Source organism: Parasteatoda tepidariorum, chromosome 6 (assembly GCF_043381705.1).
Source record: "Parasteatoda tepidariorum isolate YZ-2023 chromosome 6, CAS_Ptep_4.0, whole genome shotgun sequence".
Lineage (NCBI taxonomy): Eukaryota > Metazoa > Arthropoda > Arachnida > Araneae > Theridiidae > Parasteatoda > Parasteatoda tepidariorum.
Window position 1 is genome coordinate 33,457,442 of NC_092209.1, and position 14,007 is coordinate 33,471,448.

At 28.7% G+C, this 14,007-nt stretch overlaps 1 protein-coding gene across 1 annotated transcript in view; it reads left to right on the forward strand.

Annotated features, from left to right (window-relative positions):
- Positions 1–14,007, forward strand: part of LOC107456450 (uncharacterized) — a 50,853-nt gene that overhangs the window by 12,220 nt on the left and 24,626 nt on the right. Inside the window, exons 5-9 of the mRNA XM_043047026.2 lie at positions 70–162; positions 254–349; positions 5,371–5,460; positions 8,185–8,262; positions 11,430–11,528. Coding sequence (XP_042902960.2) covers positions 70–162; positions 254–349; positions 5,371–5,460; positions 8,185–8,262; positions 11,430–11,528 — 456 coding nt within the window. The remainder of the gene's footprint in view (positions 1–69; positions 163–253; positions 350–5,370; positions 5,461–8,184; positions 8,263–11,429; positions 11,529–14,007) is intronic.

Consider the following 14,007-nt stretch of genomic DNA (forward strand, 5'->3'; position numbering starts at 1 on the left):
ATTATTGCTTTAGGTTTATATCATTTTTCCATTTCTTCTATATTGACGAATAAAAATTTTTTTTTAAAGATTGATTATGACAATAGATACTATTTAGTGAGCAAGGTGAACGTTCCCAGAGGTCTACATAGACAAGGCCGTGAATTTAAAAGAAAACTAGTGGTATTTGCTTTACATTTTATTATGAAAAAATACTTTTCAGTTAATATTATTATATATAATGAATTAAGTTCTGTAAACGATTATTCAATAGCCCGATGATGATATTCTTGCGGATTCAACTGGCTGGCAATTTGAGTATGGACCAGAATTTCATCAAGTTGAAGGAGATATACCTTTTAACACTCGAGTAAGATAAGTCCCTTTTTATTTTCTTTAAGGTAAGGTATTCTTAATGTAATATGCAATATGCTATGGAATAAGATAAACGAGATGATATTTTGTAAAATTAACATATAATTGTTTAAAGTATTTTTCACGTAAAGGGGAACAAAGAAGTTTTGCTTGAAATCAGAAATGCGTACAAATTCACCTTAAAATATTGAAAAACTTGCACCCTATTGTTGTAAAATACTTCATTATTCAAGCAAAAAATGTTTACTGATGTATTATATTCAATTTAAACACAAAAGTTTAAATTGAATAACTGCAACTCGATAAGTGAAATGATTTTGCCTAACCATGTGTTTTAAATTAGATTTAATTGGATACCTGTAACGACATAACGAGTGTGTGTCGAACTTGATTGGCTTCTGAAGCGACCAATGTTATGATTTACCAACGATGACGTCTTTTACAAGTATCCAATTATGAATTAGAAAACGATTTAAAATTTTTATGATCAAAATATGTCTGTTGAATCAGTTGCCTCAATAATGATCTATTCTTCTCTTTAATAAATTATCTAATTTTGAATAATGAAATTAGATAAATACAAAACAATTTTCTAACTACAAATTTCAGTGCTACGATGACTTGTCTGTTGTACAAAGTTTGGCAGCTATTTTTTACTGATTTCTAACAGTAAAATGTTCCATGAGCATTTCCTTCATAAGTGTTTTATGAGTAATCGAGAAACGTTTATTGAGCTGTCAAATAAGTTTTACACCAATTTTAAAATATTGCAGTATAAAATTTGAAACCAAAAAACAACATCAATTCTTTGTATTTTTGTTTTATAAGGAAAACAAATAAAGTAGTGGGTTATTCATTGAATGATTTGCCCAAACATTTGAGTTGTTATTCTTATTTTAAGATGTAAGTTTCTGAATAAATTAGTCACTAGACAAGGCTATACAAATCTGACTTGTTGAGCTACTTCGAGGAGCATACAGCGTAGAACGCCTCAGAATCTAAACTATAATTTCAATAGAAGAAACTAAGTTAAAGATTCTAAAAACAAACAGTTTTCTTTCTGACAAACAAAGAAGAGGAAGTGGTTTGTAGGCAAGGGTTAAAGCAAAGTTAAAGAAAATAATCTACTAAAAATAAAATATTCTGGCTAAAATTTTATTTATATTGTTTACGAATCCAAATCCAGAACCAAGCTATGCATGGTTACAAACTATTTTAAAGAAATAGTTTTCAAGAGTAATAGAACTTGCAAACTAATTTCTAAATATTTCTTTAAAATAATCAGGAAAATGTGTAAGTGAAGATCTTTTATACTTTAACCATTTTGATTTTAGAATAAAAAAAATGGAAGAAATAAAAACTATAGAAACTTTCGTTGTAGTACTGCAATATAATGCTACGTAATATTGTAATACTGCATAGTGTTAGTATCAAAGTATCATATACATTTTAAATTGAATGAAGGCATTTACAGACAGTTTTTAAATGACATATTTAGTTGCAATAGTCTGTAAGTCGGGTAAATTGTGGAAATTAACTTTCTACTACGTTTGTTTTTAACTGTGTCTTTGAAGGTGAAATCTTGCAATAGATAGATTATTGCTAATAGAGTGTTATTAATTGGAGTATTGACAGATAAAATTATTCATAAATAGAAATTTCGATCACTTTCGTACCAGTTAGAGTACTTACATTTCAAATAGTACTCAATGTTTGATATCGAAACAAGTTACAGTTGGTGTAAGCAAAATATATCGCCGATTGAAATGTTATGTCAACCACTTTTCAACGTGAAATGACTAACAAACATAAAACCAAAAGGAAGAAAAATATTGTGAGATGAAATAAGAATTTTAAAAGTACTTAGTTTATACTTAGAAGGATATACTTAGGTATACTTAGAAGGCGAAAATAATTTTATTTTTGTTAGATAACGTAGTTCACATCACTACAGCAATATATTTTTATCAAGTCTTTCGAAAATACACCTTATTATGTTTTAAAAATCACAAAAATAATATTATTTTCCTTTTAGTCAACTTGAAAAACTTAGCTTTCAAATTTTTAGTTTATTTTACTTTTAATATGTGTTATATATAGAAGAAACGAATGTTGAGCTTTCCTAAACTTTAATGAAACCTAAGGAGACAACAGCATGAACAATTCTTTTATTAATATTTTTATTAGATTTTACGAAGAGCTTTTTATTAAACGTCTACCTCAATTTTTCAATACTCAAGGACGAATGATTACAGAAACTGGAGCAAATCAGGAATAAATAATGTCCAACACCAGAAATGAGAGCATTTTTTTCCTCTATGTAAAATTCCCTTCCCAGAAAAAGAAATCCAATAAATTCGTATTTGACAACAGTAGGTCAAATTAAAATATTTCCCGTGAATCAACATTTAGTTACACCAATCGTGCGACACAAAAACTTATGCACAAAGCACAGTGCCTTGAAGAACTAACTCACCACTCCAGCGAATACAAATGAATACTTCGCGTGTGCAAGTCCATACAGGTTGGAAAAAATAAAAGTCAGTAGACTCACTCGCCTCATGGTAGAATGAGTAATCTTTAAGCGTGACAAGCTTTCATTAAGCAGTCAACAATTGAGATAAAAGAAAAAGCCGCTAAGTTATTCATGATCAATTGAATAGTTGGCGACAATCGAGGCGTAATCGATGGCTGCATTTTTGATCTGTGTGCCTCAACCATTTTCGAACGCTTTGATATGGAGATCGAAAATATCCTTCTGAAAAAGACCTCAGCTTGTTAGCTAATTGATCATACATTTCAAAGATTGCTTTTATAAACATGCTTTTCTCGCTGAAATAAAATTTCGAGAGTGTTTAAATAAATTCCAACTTGATTTATATGTCAGACAAATCTGTAAATTGGATGTGGTTTATGTTTATGGAACAAAATTTCTTTTTTTACAGTACTCATTTGAATGTTTTGAGTATGTTTATTTTTATTTCTTTACGTAGAATGGGTTTGAATGAAAGTTGATTAAAATCTCTCAAATTTTTTATTTTAATCGAGTTCTATACGTCAGATTAAAAATAGAACGTTAGCGGAACGGAAGATGAGAAACAAAATAAATTGTACAGTATTGCATTATAAAAACGAAATACGATACATCGCAATTTGTGATGTAATTAGGTTTGGCATAAAATAATAATAAGAATAACATGCTAGTGTAATAGGGAAACATCGGTATATAAAAATAACAATAAACAGTGTTATTTGTTTTAATTATTTTCCTCTTTATATACAATCATTGGAAAAACAACAATCAGTGATTGGAAAAACTACGCAATTTAAAGGCAACATACCGAATTTGAGCGAAATCGGTTGAATAGTTCCTTAGAAATGTAATTTTTAAAAAAATCGTATATTTTAAAATAGATTTCTCAGGAACTATACAGCCGATTTCGCGCAAATTTTGCCTTTTTCCATGCATACTTTAAAATTATATACTTTAGAATTCAAAGTGTTTTTTGACTGTCATTTAATTAAATAATAAAGAATAAGAAATATTTACTAAAACTTATTTTTTGTATAGAATGAATAAACGAATTTTATAATTGTGTGTAAAAAAATTTCGAATCACTTAAAAGGTTCTTGAGATATGGCAAAATACGGAAAAAGTAAAATTAACATTAAGGGGTTCAAATTTTGGATTGTTGTTCCGACCGAACTATGGGGATCATATTTTCCAAAATGTGGCTACTCTCTATATTTTGGGAGTAAATTTTTGTGCTTGATTCCGTAATTTAAAATATCATCCGTACTAATTTATTAGCATATTCGGGGTCATCCCCTTGAACCATAAAGACTAAGTCCTCGAAGGTGAAGATCCAAGCATTAGATCAAAAGTTATTCAGGGTGGTCCGTTTTTTTTTTTGGCGCACTGTACATGCGTGTGTGAAGGTGTGGCCAAAGGGATAAATTAGCTATTATTCATAATAGCTAGTTTAAATATTAGTAATACTTAATTCTAAATTAGTAATTTTTATTAAAACTCAGTCATAGGGGCATTCTCATTGAGTCCATTAATGAACCCTTGGAGATTTGTACCAATTAGATTTGAAAAACCAGTTGCGTTTGAACCTTGTTTCTTTACTAAACTAACTTTATAAGTAGTTGCCAGGAATCGCTACCAAAAACTGTTTGTTTGGAATCACATCACTTACTGCGCAACTTTTTTTTAAAAAAGTTGCACACTACGCACTACGAAGTGCGAAAAAAAGTGGTGACTTGATGCTCCTAGTACGCTACTTTCCGACCATTGGCAAAAGCAAAGACTATTTTTTTTTTTAGTTGATTAAAGCAAAGTGCTGTAATAGCAAAGTACATGCACGCATATTACTAGATTTATAAATTTTTGATTTGAACAGAATTTAAAAATTATTGATCCACTATACTAGATTTACAAATTCTTCATCCACAAAACTAGATTTACAAATTGTTTATCCACCTTTCCAGATTTATAAATTGTTGATCCACTATACTAGATATGCAAATTGTTGATCCACTAAACTAGCTTTACAAATTGCTGATCCACTAAACTAGATTCACAAATTGTCGTTAAGAGACAAATGAAATTAAAAATGACTCCACTGCCAAAAAAAACGCAAGTACTATACGATAAATTTCGAAAAATAAGCTTGGCAAATATTTTTTTCCCTTGTTACAGCTATAAACGCCAAAATAGAATTTAAAAAAATTGATAAAACAAAGTTTATTTTCTTTTAAAAAAATTTATTTTGCTTACTGTATAAAAATGCCACTTGTATATAAAAATCTCAATTTTAAATTTTTTTTGTCTCTTTACGTTGATTTTTTTTATTGCATGACAAAATAGGTTTTTGTAGTTACCTCTATACACTCTTAACTATCGGAACTTATTTAGAGTTGGCAAAAGTGGCTAACGATTTTATATTGTAAGAATAAGTAATTCTGATTTTGAAAAATTTTAGACTTTTTTTTTATATACTTTTTTTTAAGGAACGTATCGTTGGACAAGGAGGATATCGATTTTATGGCGTGAAAAGAAATAATTCTGATTGCGATCGAAAAATTGAGGAAAGGCTAGAAGTAAGAAGATTTTTTTTAGAGTCTAAAATTTCAATTTAAATAGAACAATTTATTTTAGATTATATAAATTATTTTTAACAGATATACGTACATTTAAAGGCAAATACCTTTTACCCTTCCCCTTTCCAATTCCAACCATTTGATGCAAAATTTTAATTTAACGTATTTTTAATAATTTTTTCATTATTTTATAGAAATTTGGTCAAAATAAGCGAAAAATATTATATTTAGTATTTTATTATTATTTTTTTTGTTATGAAATACAGCATCGGACATCGGTGTCCCTTTTTACGAAGATAAATTTTCCAAACAGATTAAAATAAGATTATGATAAGAATTAAGATAAGGCAGATTTAAGATAATTTTCCACTTCCAAACGATAATTTTTCAAATTTGCACTTATTTGCAATAAGTTAGATCTAAGAGAAACAATAATTCATTATTGAAACTTTTTTAATTTGCAAAATTAATAAACTTTTAAATATGAATGAAAAAAAAAATTTCGGACTACTTTTTTCGGATTTTATATGTTAGAATAAATATAATTCCGAGAATCTAACAGATTTTTAGAAACTATTAGGGTGTTTTTTATAACAAAAAAATATCAAAATATATTTTTACTTGCAAATAGAGCATTAGAAAAAAAGTATGCAAAAGGGACACCTGTGTTCCATCAACGTCAAAGGGTGCTTAGTCAATGATCCTGATTTTAACCACTTGCGCAGGAAAAACGTGCCACTTGCTTCAAGATAATTTTGTCACATAATCTTCAAGGACGTGCTGTATACATCTTGGCGGACAATTAGTAGAAATAAAAAAAAAAAAACATTTATGGTTCACAGAAATCGAGCAGATTATTCTGATTTCGGTTCGGTATAGAACACTTAATGTCTCATACTGTGTTGGTTAGTAGATCTCTGATTTTTTTAACAGCCCATGTGATTTAGTTCCTGTAAATAGAATTTTGTAAAAAGGGATCCTAGGGTTCAAATTCAAAACTTCTAGGGGTTCTTAGATCCATGCAAAATAAAGATACGGTGAAGCAATTTATAAAAAGAAAGTCAATAATTTTGGTTACATTTATTACTTTCGCAACGAAGTTTCTTGGTAAATTAATAAAAAAAAGTATTAATAAACAAATGAAATATAAAAAAAATTAAAGAAAAAAGTAGTGTTTTTTTTTATTTTTTTTTTTTTATTTTTTTTAAAGTAGAAAGCTTAAAACGAAGTCGAAAGTCTTAAAGCTAAAAATAAAATAAAATAGTACACAGATTTCCGTTATTCAGTCACTTAACTTGATACAACTGAAAAACTGTTGATACGTTAACCGTAATTAGGGCTTGATTGTTGCATGGAAAAAACGAACTTTTTCCTAAGGATCAATTTTAAGGAAGTTCCTGAAATGGATAATTAGGACGAAGAAAAAAATAATGTTTTTGTTACATAATTTGTCCTACATTGTAAAAAATTCCGGATCAAATTACACTAGTATAATATTACAAATTACCGGCACTTTGGGCGCATCATCCGAACAATCCATTTCTACCGCAAAATATTATACCGTAATTTTCAGTTTAATAATTATTTAATTAGAGTGATTATAAGATTTTACGTTAATTGTTACTGTAAAAATTACTGTTTATCAGGTTTTTTTTTTTTGTTTCGTACCATGTCCCGTAATACTGGATTTTATGATAAAAATGACCGGCAACCTCAGTGTCGATGCTTTTTACAGTAATTGGATCCGAAATTTTTTGTAGAGCAAAGCAGTTAACAGTTCCAAGAAGAAAAAAAAGCGATTGTGTTCGCGATCTATGAAATACTTTATATGCATTTTCAGACTTCGAACAAATGCTAAAATGCTAATAACCAATGATTCGTTCAACACCAATTTCTGAAGCAATTTCGTTTTATTTGGAAGAACTTAATATTTCAAATTATATATTTATTTTTTAATGAACTCCTTATTTAGCACAACGATCATGAAATTTTAAGTGAACTAGTAACTTAATTTCACAGCAGAAATCGGATATTTTCAGGAAAAGTAGGAAACCTCTAAAATACACGGAGAAATAAATTTCACATTCTACTTGGGCATCATTTAATTGAAAAATTGAATTCGGTACCCGTAGGGAGATTACATGGCCTTCGGGCTACGAAAATTTACTTTCCGAATTGAGTGAAAACAGGGCTCTTTAACTTTTAAAGGCTCCATTATGGATTCGTATATTATCCGGATATTCCATGTCCGACATTTATTTCTATAGTTCATTTATTATTTTTTATAATGATGCAATTTTATTATTTTTCATTGCATTATTACTCTCTTATTGATCATCAACAAAATATATGATGACTTTTATTAAAATTATTGTTAAATTTTTAAACTGCTTAAATGTTAAGGATTTGCAACTAATAATTTTAGACAACAAAATATTATTAATTGATTAACAATGAATTATTAATTGACAGTTTACATCAGTAATGTTAAATTGTATTATCAATTTAGTAAAATTTTAAAAAGTGAATTGGCATATTTAAAATGTGTAAGTGTTTAATATTGTTTGATTTTATACAAATATCATAAACTAAATAAACATAAAACTAACTTTCATTTAATGTTTCTTTGGTAATCGAGTTTGGTATTATGTGAAATCAAATTTTAGATAAAAATGATTTTATAAGAAAATTAACAAAATTGAAGTACTAAATATATAATTCTAGGAGATAGAGAATATTTTTGAAGAAGACTTTAAATATGGACACGAGTTTCTACAAGACGATGTTCCACACATTATAAAGGTAACAAATATTTTGAATTATGGAAAAATTATATATTTTTTTCTAGAAATGTTTAGGATATATCAAAACAAGCAAGATGTCCCAGGATTATATAAAGACAAACTTTAAGGGGAAACACCAAGAACAGGAGGAATCACCAAGGATTCAGAATTGCCTAGCAACCCATGATCGGAAACATCACGGGAAAGTAGTAAGACAAGTACAATAAACAAAGAGACGCAAGACTGAGATCATCTGAAATATTTATTGGTAAAAGATATTATGTGTGCAAAAATGTTCAAAGTTTCCATCATTGCTAGTGATACCGGCGTTATACTGGTGGGCCATGGATTTGTGGGCTATTTCAAATACACATGGATATCCGCAACAGCACAGGCGATTCTTGCCACCAGATCCATTTCGGAATCCACAGGTGTTGCGTACACAGCACTCAAAAGAAAGAAATGCATACTGCTTAAATCAGGAGAGCTTGGTGGCCCCCAAGGAACAGGTCCATCACGCCCAGTCCTTTTAAACACCACCTGGCGGCGAAGGAAGAAGGACCATAAAAATGATTTTATAAGAAATGGATGGATGTTCTCCTGTATTGGTATCTTAAAATGTTCCTACTGAAGACGTTACCGACTATGCAAATCTTAAACATTGTGATGACCCCTACTTCTCCTAAAAGCTCACCCCAATAATAATCCTGGGACACCTTGTATAAAACAAACGCATTTAATTGCATAAAGGTAGCGAACTCAATTCAAAAAGCCATCGACTGAAGTATTTGTCGAAATGTATAACATTTAAAAACGTTATGTATAACAGGGGTTGCATAAATGCTGTGACAAACTTTTAGGGGAGTAAGGACACATCATCAGGCTTAAAATTTTGTAGAAACCCTTGCTAGGTCATACGCCGCTAGGGGGTGCTTCACTATTATGAAATGTTTCTCCTTGTGCTCCTGAACAGGTTATAATAGGAAAGAACCTTTACCAGCGTACGATGACGTTTTCGGACATGGATTATCGAGCAATTATAATTATGATGATGTGCCCTAACTCCCACAAAAATTTGTCGCCACTCGTAAATTTCGTCACAAGTCGCCAAATTTGTCGCCACTTGCAAATTTCGACAAATAATAGACTAACAATGTCATCTAGAGAAAAACTGTAGCTTGAAGAGAGAAACAGAGTTGAAATCAACGACGTGAAAAGATCAACGATCTATTAAAAAATCTCTTGCAACTGAAATTAAAAAAAATTCCTCAATGTAATTAATCAATTGGTTTCTCGCTGCTAATGCCTATTCTATGCAAATGTTAACAATTTCAATTTCAGTAATTCAAACAACTCCCATGTAACATGTTTCATTTGATACAGCTGACTAGAATTTTATAATGTGTGGTTTTGTTTTCATTAATGTTTTTAATCACGTTTTCCCGCAAAATACTTTAAATTTCCATAATAATAATTAAAATATATTAATTAATAATATTAATAACAATAATAAAGCGCATGATTGCATTTAATTCGTATATTAATTGATAATAATTAAATCATGCGTTACAAGGCCTTAGTTATATCAAATACAATAACATTTCTACAAAATCAGATCAAGCGATATTCATTCAGCGAAAATCAGTCACGTGACAAACTGATTTTAAAACATCCTGAAATTTCACCGATTTGAAACTTTTATTTCAAAAGGTATTAAATTGTTTAAATCATTATCCGCATTCACTAATCGGCTTTTTTCTCAATCCTGATATTATTATTATTATTAATGCTGTTATCTTAGAGATGATAAGAGCCGACATTATTGGTTATCCTTATCAGGTATCGTTATCAGGGATATTGAGTCAAAATTCCCAAATTCACATTATTTGTTGAGTGAGGTTATCATTAGCCCTAGGGATGGATCATCAGTAACTACTGATAATGTGACTTGCAGACCACCAAAGCAGTAAATTTCTTATCATTGCTCACCTGGCGACTGCATACACCATATGGAATATGGTGATGTAAGGGGGGAATGCATTTATAAATCACTTTTCATTTTAGGTCAGCTATGCAGAGAAAGAAGAAGAAATTAATTTTTTTATTATTATTAGGTGTAGTTGATATAATTCTTCTGCACTAGATAAGGGGAAAAAATGGCAATTGCAATAATACAAATCAGCAAAAACTATTAAATTCCATTGAAATTTAAGATAAATTTAAAAAAGACATTGTATAATTATGCTATAATTATATATATATAAATAAAAAAAAGAGAGAAAGGAAGGAAATTAAGTAAATTAAAAAGTTTTATTTGCATGTTTTCTCTACATTTTGAACTTACTCTCGCAAATTCCAAAACTTAAGGAAATTGTTCTTTTTTGGAGCCTTAAGGTTTTAAAACTAAAAAATTACAAAATGATTTTAATTAGTTGCACACCATGAAACTTATTAATTACATTTAATTCAAAAATGGCTAAAAAATTAATCGTTGTCGAGAATTTTAAATCTTCTATTTATTAAAATGGCTGTTTCTTTCAAATTTAATTCTCACCTGAAAAGTTAGACGACAATATGAATGCAAATAAACGGTAGACTAATTTCTAACTAATTATTAAATTTGCAGTGTAGTATGGCTTACCGCTTATTAAAACGATTTTGAAAACTGCACGTTTTAAACTCATTGTGGTTTAGAAATTGTTTATGATTAAATACGGATTTGCGTTGCATATTTGTAATAAACCTGATTTTAAAAATTAGCTGTAAAATATCATTTTATAATATTTGTTAAAATTTGGTAAATGGGTTAAAATTTAGTAATTTTATCATGATATCTTAGAGCATGGGATAAAAAAACCATTTATTTGGTTCAATTTACTCCTCAGTTTTTTATTTTTATTGATTGTGTGATCACAAGAACTTTAATTTTAAAAACCAGAATTTTAGATAAACCTTTACTATATAAACGGAAAATTTATCTAAGGAATGGTTTAATTTAGTTTTATATCCAAAAATATGTTGTTTTTTTTTATCTAGAAGTATTATTAAAATACATTACGATAATTTTTTTCGGATTTCTCTTCTCTGTGAAGTAAGTATTATAATTTAATTGACGTTTCCAAATAAAAAAAATTATTCCACAACTTTTTTTTTAGAATGAATAACTCTGTGAATTTTATATTTTAGTTTAAAGATATGAGAATAGGAAGAGGGGGATTTCGCTTTATCGATGTCGAAAGGAACGAGGGAGATTTAAGACCTAAAGATGTCATAGGGCTTGATTATGTAAGTAACAAACAATACAACCCAGAATGTGACAACTTTTAAACCATATTACTATAAAAGAATGGCCAGATATGCTACCATATTAACATAATTTAGACCGCTATTTAAAAAAGCAACGTATTACATGTATTTCTATCTTTTATAAGACTCCGAACTATTCTAGAAAATTTTAAGCAATCATGCATGCGTTATCTCTTTTGAAGTATTGTCTTGTTAAGTGTTCTTTTATGATTAATTACGAAAATAGCTTACGGTATCAACAAAGTTGTTATTAAACTCATCATGAAGGAAGTGTTTTTAAATGTGGTTGTAATTGCTATTATTAGCTATGGATTTTAAAATGTATCGAATTTAATATCTCCTTACACATGTATTATTAAACCTTACAAATTGACCTTTATTAAGGCAAACTGAAGTGTGTTTTATGAAATTCATGAAAAACGTTTTACTCTAAAATATAAAGTGTTCTAAAATGTTAAATAAAATATATATTTAAGTTATAGTTGCAAATATTATTTAATCGTTGAAAAATATTAGGAATGAGAAAATTACAATATCTTTTTAATCATAATAGTTTAAATTTCATTAATATTTTTTCTTGTTTTAAATCTATAGTTAATTATATTAGTATGAAACCAGTTATCTTCACGTATTAAAAACACAGTTCAAATTGTTTACAGTTACCTAAACTTACATAAAATGTAATTCACCAAAAATGATACGATATGTGTTTTTATAGTTTTATTGTCTTATTTCTCTAATTAATTATCAATTTAGCTGATAAATAAAACCGCAAATAACTGCTTCAAATTAATTTATAGTGACGAATTTTGTACCATACATAATTCACATTCTTTTATGTACACTACACTGCTAAAAGACTTATGATAACTTAAAAATGACCGTCACCTTTTTTGATAAAGGATATCTTCACTGATAAAATATATTTTTTATCAGTAAAGTGAACAAACAGGGCAGGACTTTTCTGCTGTTTCCATACCAAAGTTTTTATCAGGCTCATTTATTTATAATAGGAAATTGATTGAGGTCGCGTAGAATATTGACACTAAAAACACTTACTTAGAAGTGTTTTGGTAGATAATTATAAGGTTTTGGAATGAGTCACATTCACGAAATCGCTTGTCGCGTTAGGATTATCCACAGTTTAATTTACATAATAGGATTAGTTGCATTTATGAATAGCTGATAATAATCGAAACGAAGCTAATATCCGTATTGCACTTATTATGACATTAATTTTATTACCGGAAATCGTAAAAACTGTAATTTTTTTTAAGTTAAGAAAATCTTCATTATTTTTTGAAAAAAGGAGAACAAAAATTTGAAATTTCTCATTCAATACTTAAAAAAAATATTGCTTTCAAATAATTTGTCAGCCGACAAGTGTTCTTTTAATTTATTTTTTGTTCTTCGAGTTAAAAAAAAGGCTTTTTCTTCTAAAGAACAAAGAGCACAACTGTTTAAGTTATCGATACTGTAAATAATAAAAAATTTTGATTTTGACTAATATATAATATACAATATATAATATACAATATATAATATACAATATATAATATACAATATATAATACTAATATATAATAATTGTTTCCTAAACGATTGTAGAAGTAATGCAGATGTAAAGATGACTTGCATTTCAACATTAGGGGCTATTTTAGAGCATAGGTCTTTAATTATTTTCCCCTGAAATCAACATTAATAAATTCGGGAAATTCCAAAGGCCACACATTCATTAGACAATGCAGTCAAAAAAATCCATTAGAAGTTGGACTATAACAATTTTTGAGCAGATAACTGAAATTTATAGTTCTAATATATTTGTATGTTTTATTTTATAACAGTCGTTAAGCAGTTTTACAATTTTAAACCCCAAAACAGCTTTAAACCCAATTTTGAGTTTACGACTACCAATGTTCAACTCCATAGCCTTATAATTTTGAACCCAATCCAGATAACTCCTGGATCAAGTATTGAGAGAAATTTGCTTTCGTGGAGATTTGCTTTAGATGAAACTAGCCCACGTTTGCTTGACATGGAGAGGAAATCCAAGGAAACCTCCCTCGGTTCGCCTCGCAGCAAGGGGACTCCAAACTTTGATCAGTCTACCACTGAGGATATATTACATCAGCACTACGGTCGGTGAAGTCAGGTTCAAAATTCAAACAGCCATCGCTGAGATTTGAACCCCGGGAACCTTTGTGGATAGTAAGCGCTTTATGCCCTGAACCATCACGTATCCCTTAATCCATGAATGTATGTTGTTATAACTTATAATATATGTTATAATCCATAATGTTATAATCCATAAATGTATGCTTTTAGAAATATAAAATAAAATCGTGCTTTCCTTTTCTTATTGAATAAAATTTAAAAAAAATATGAGTATCCTTATATGTATTTTTTTCGGAATTCTAGTCAAATATGAAATAAAAAAATATATATACATATTAAGAATT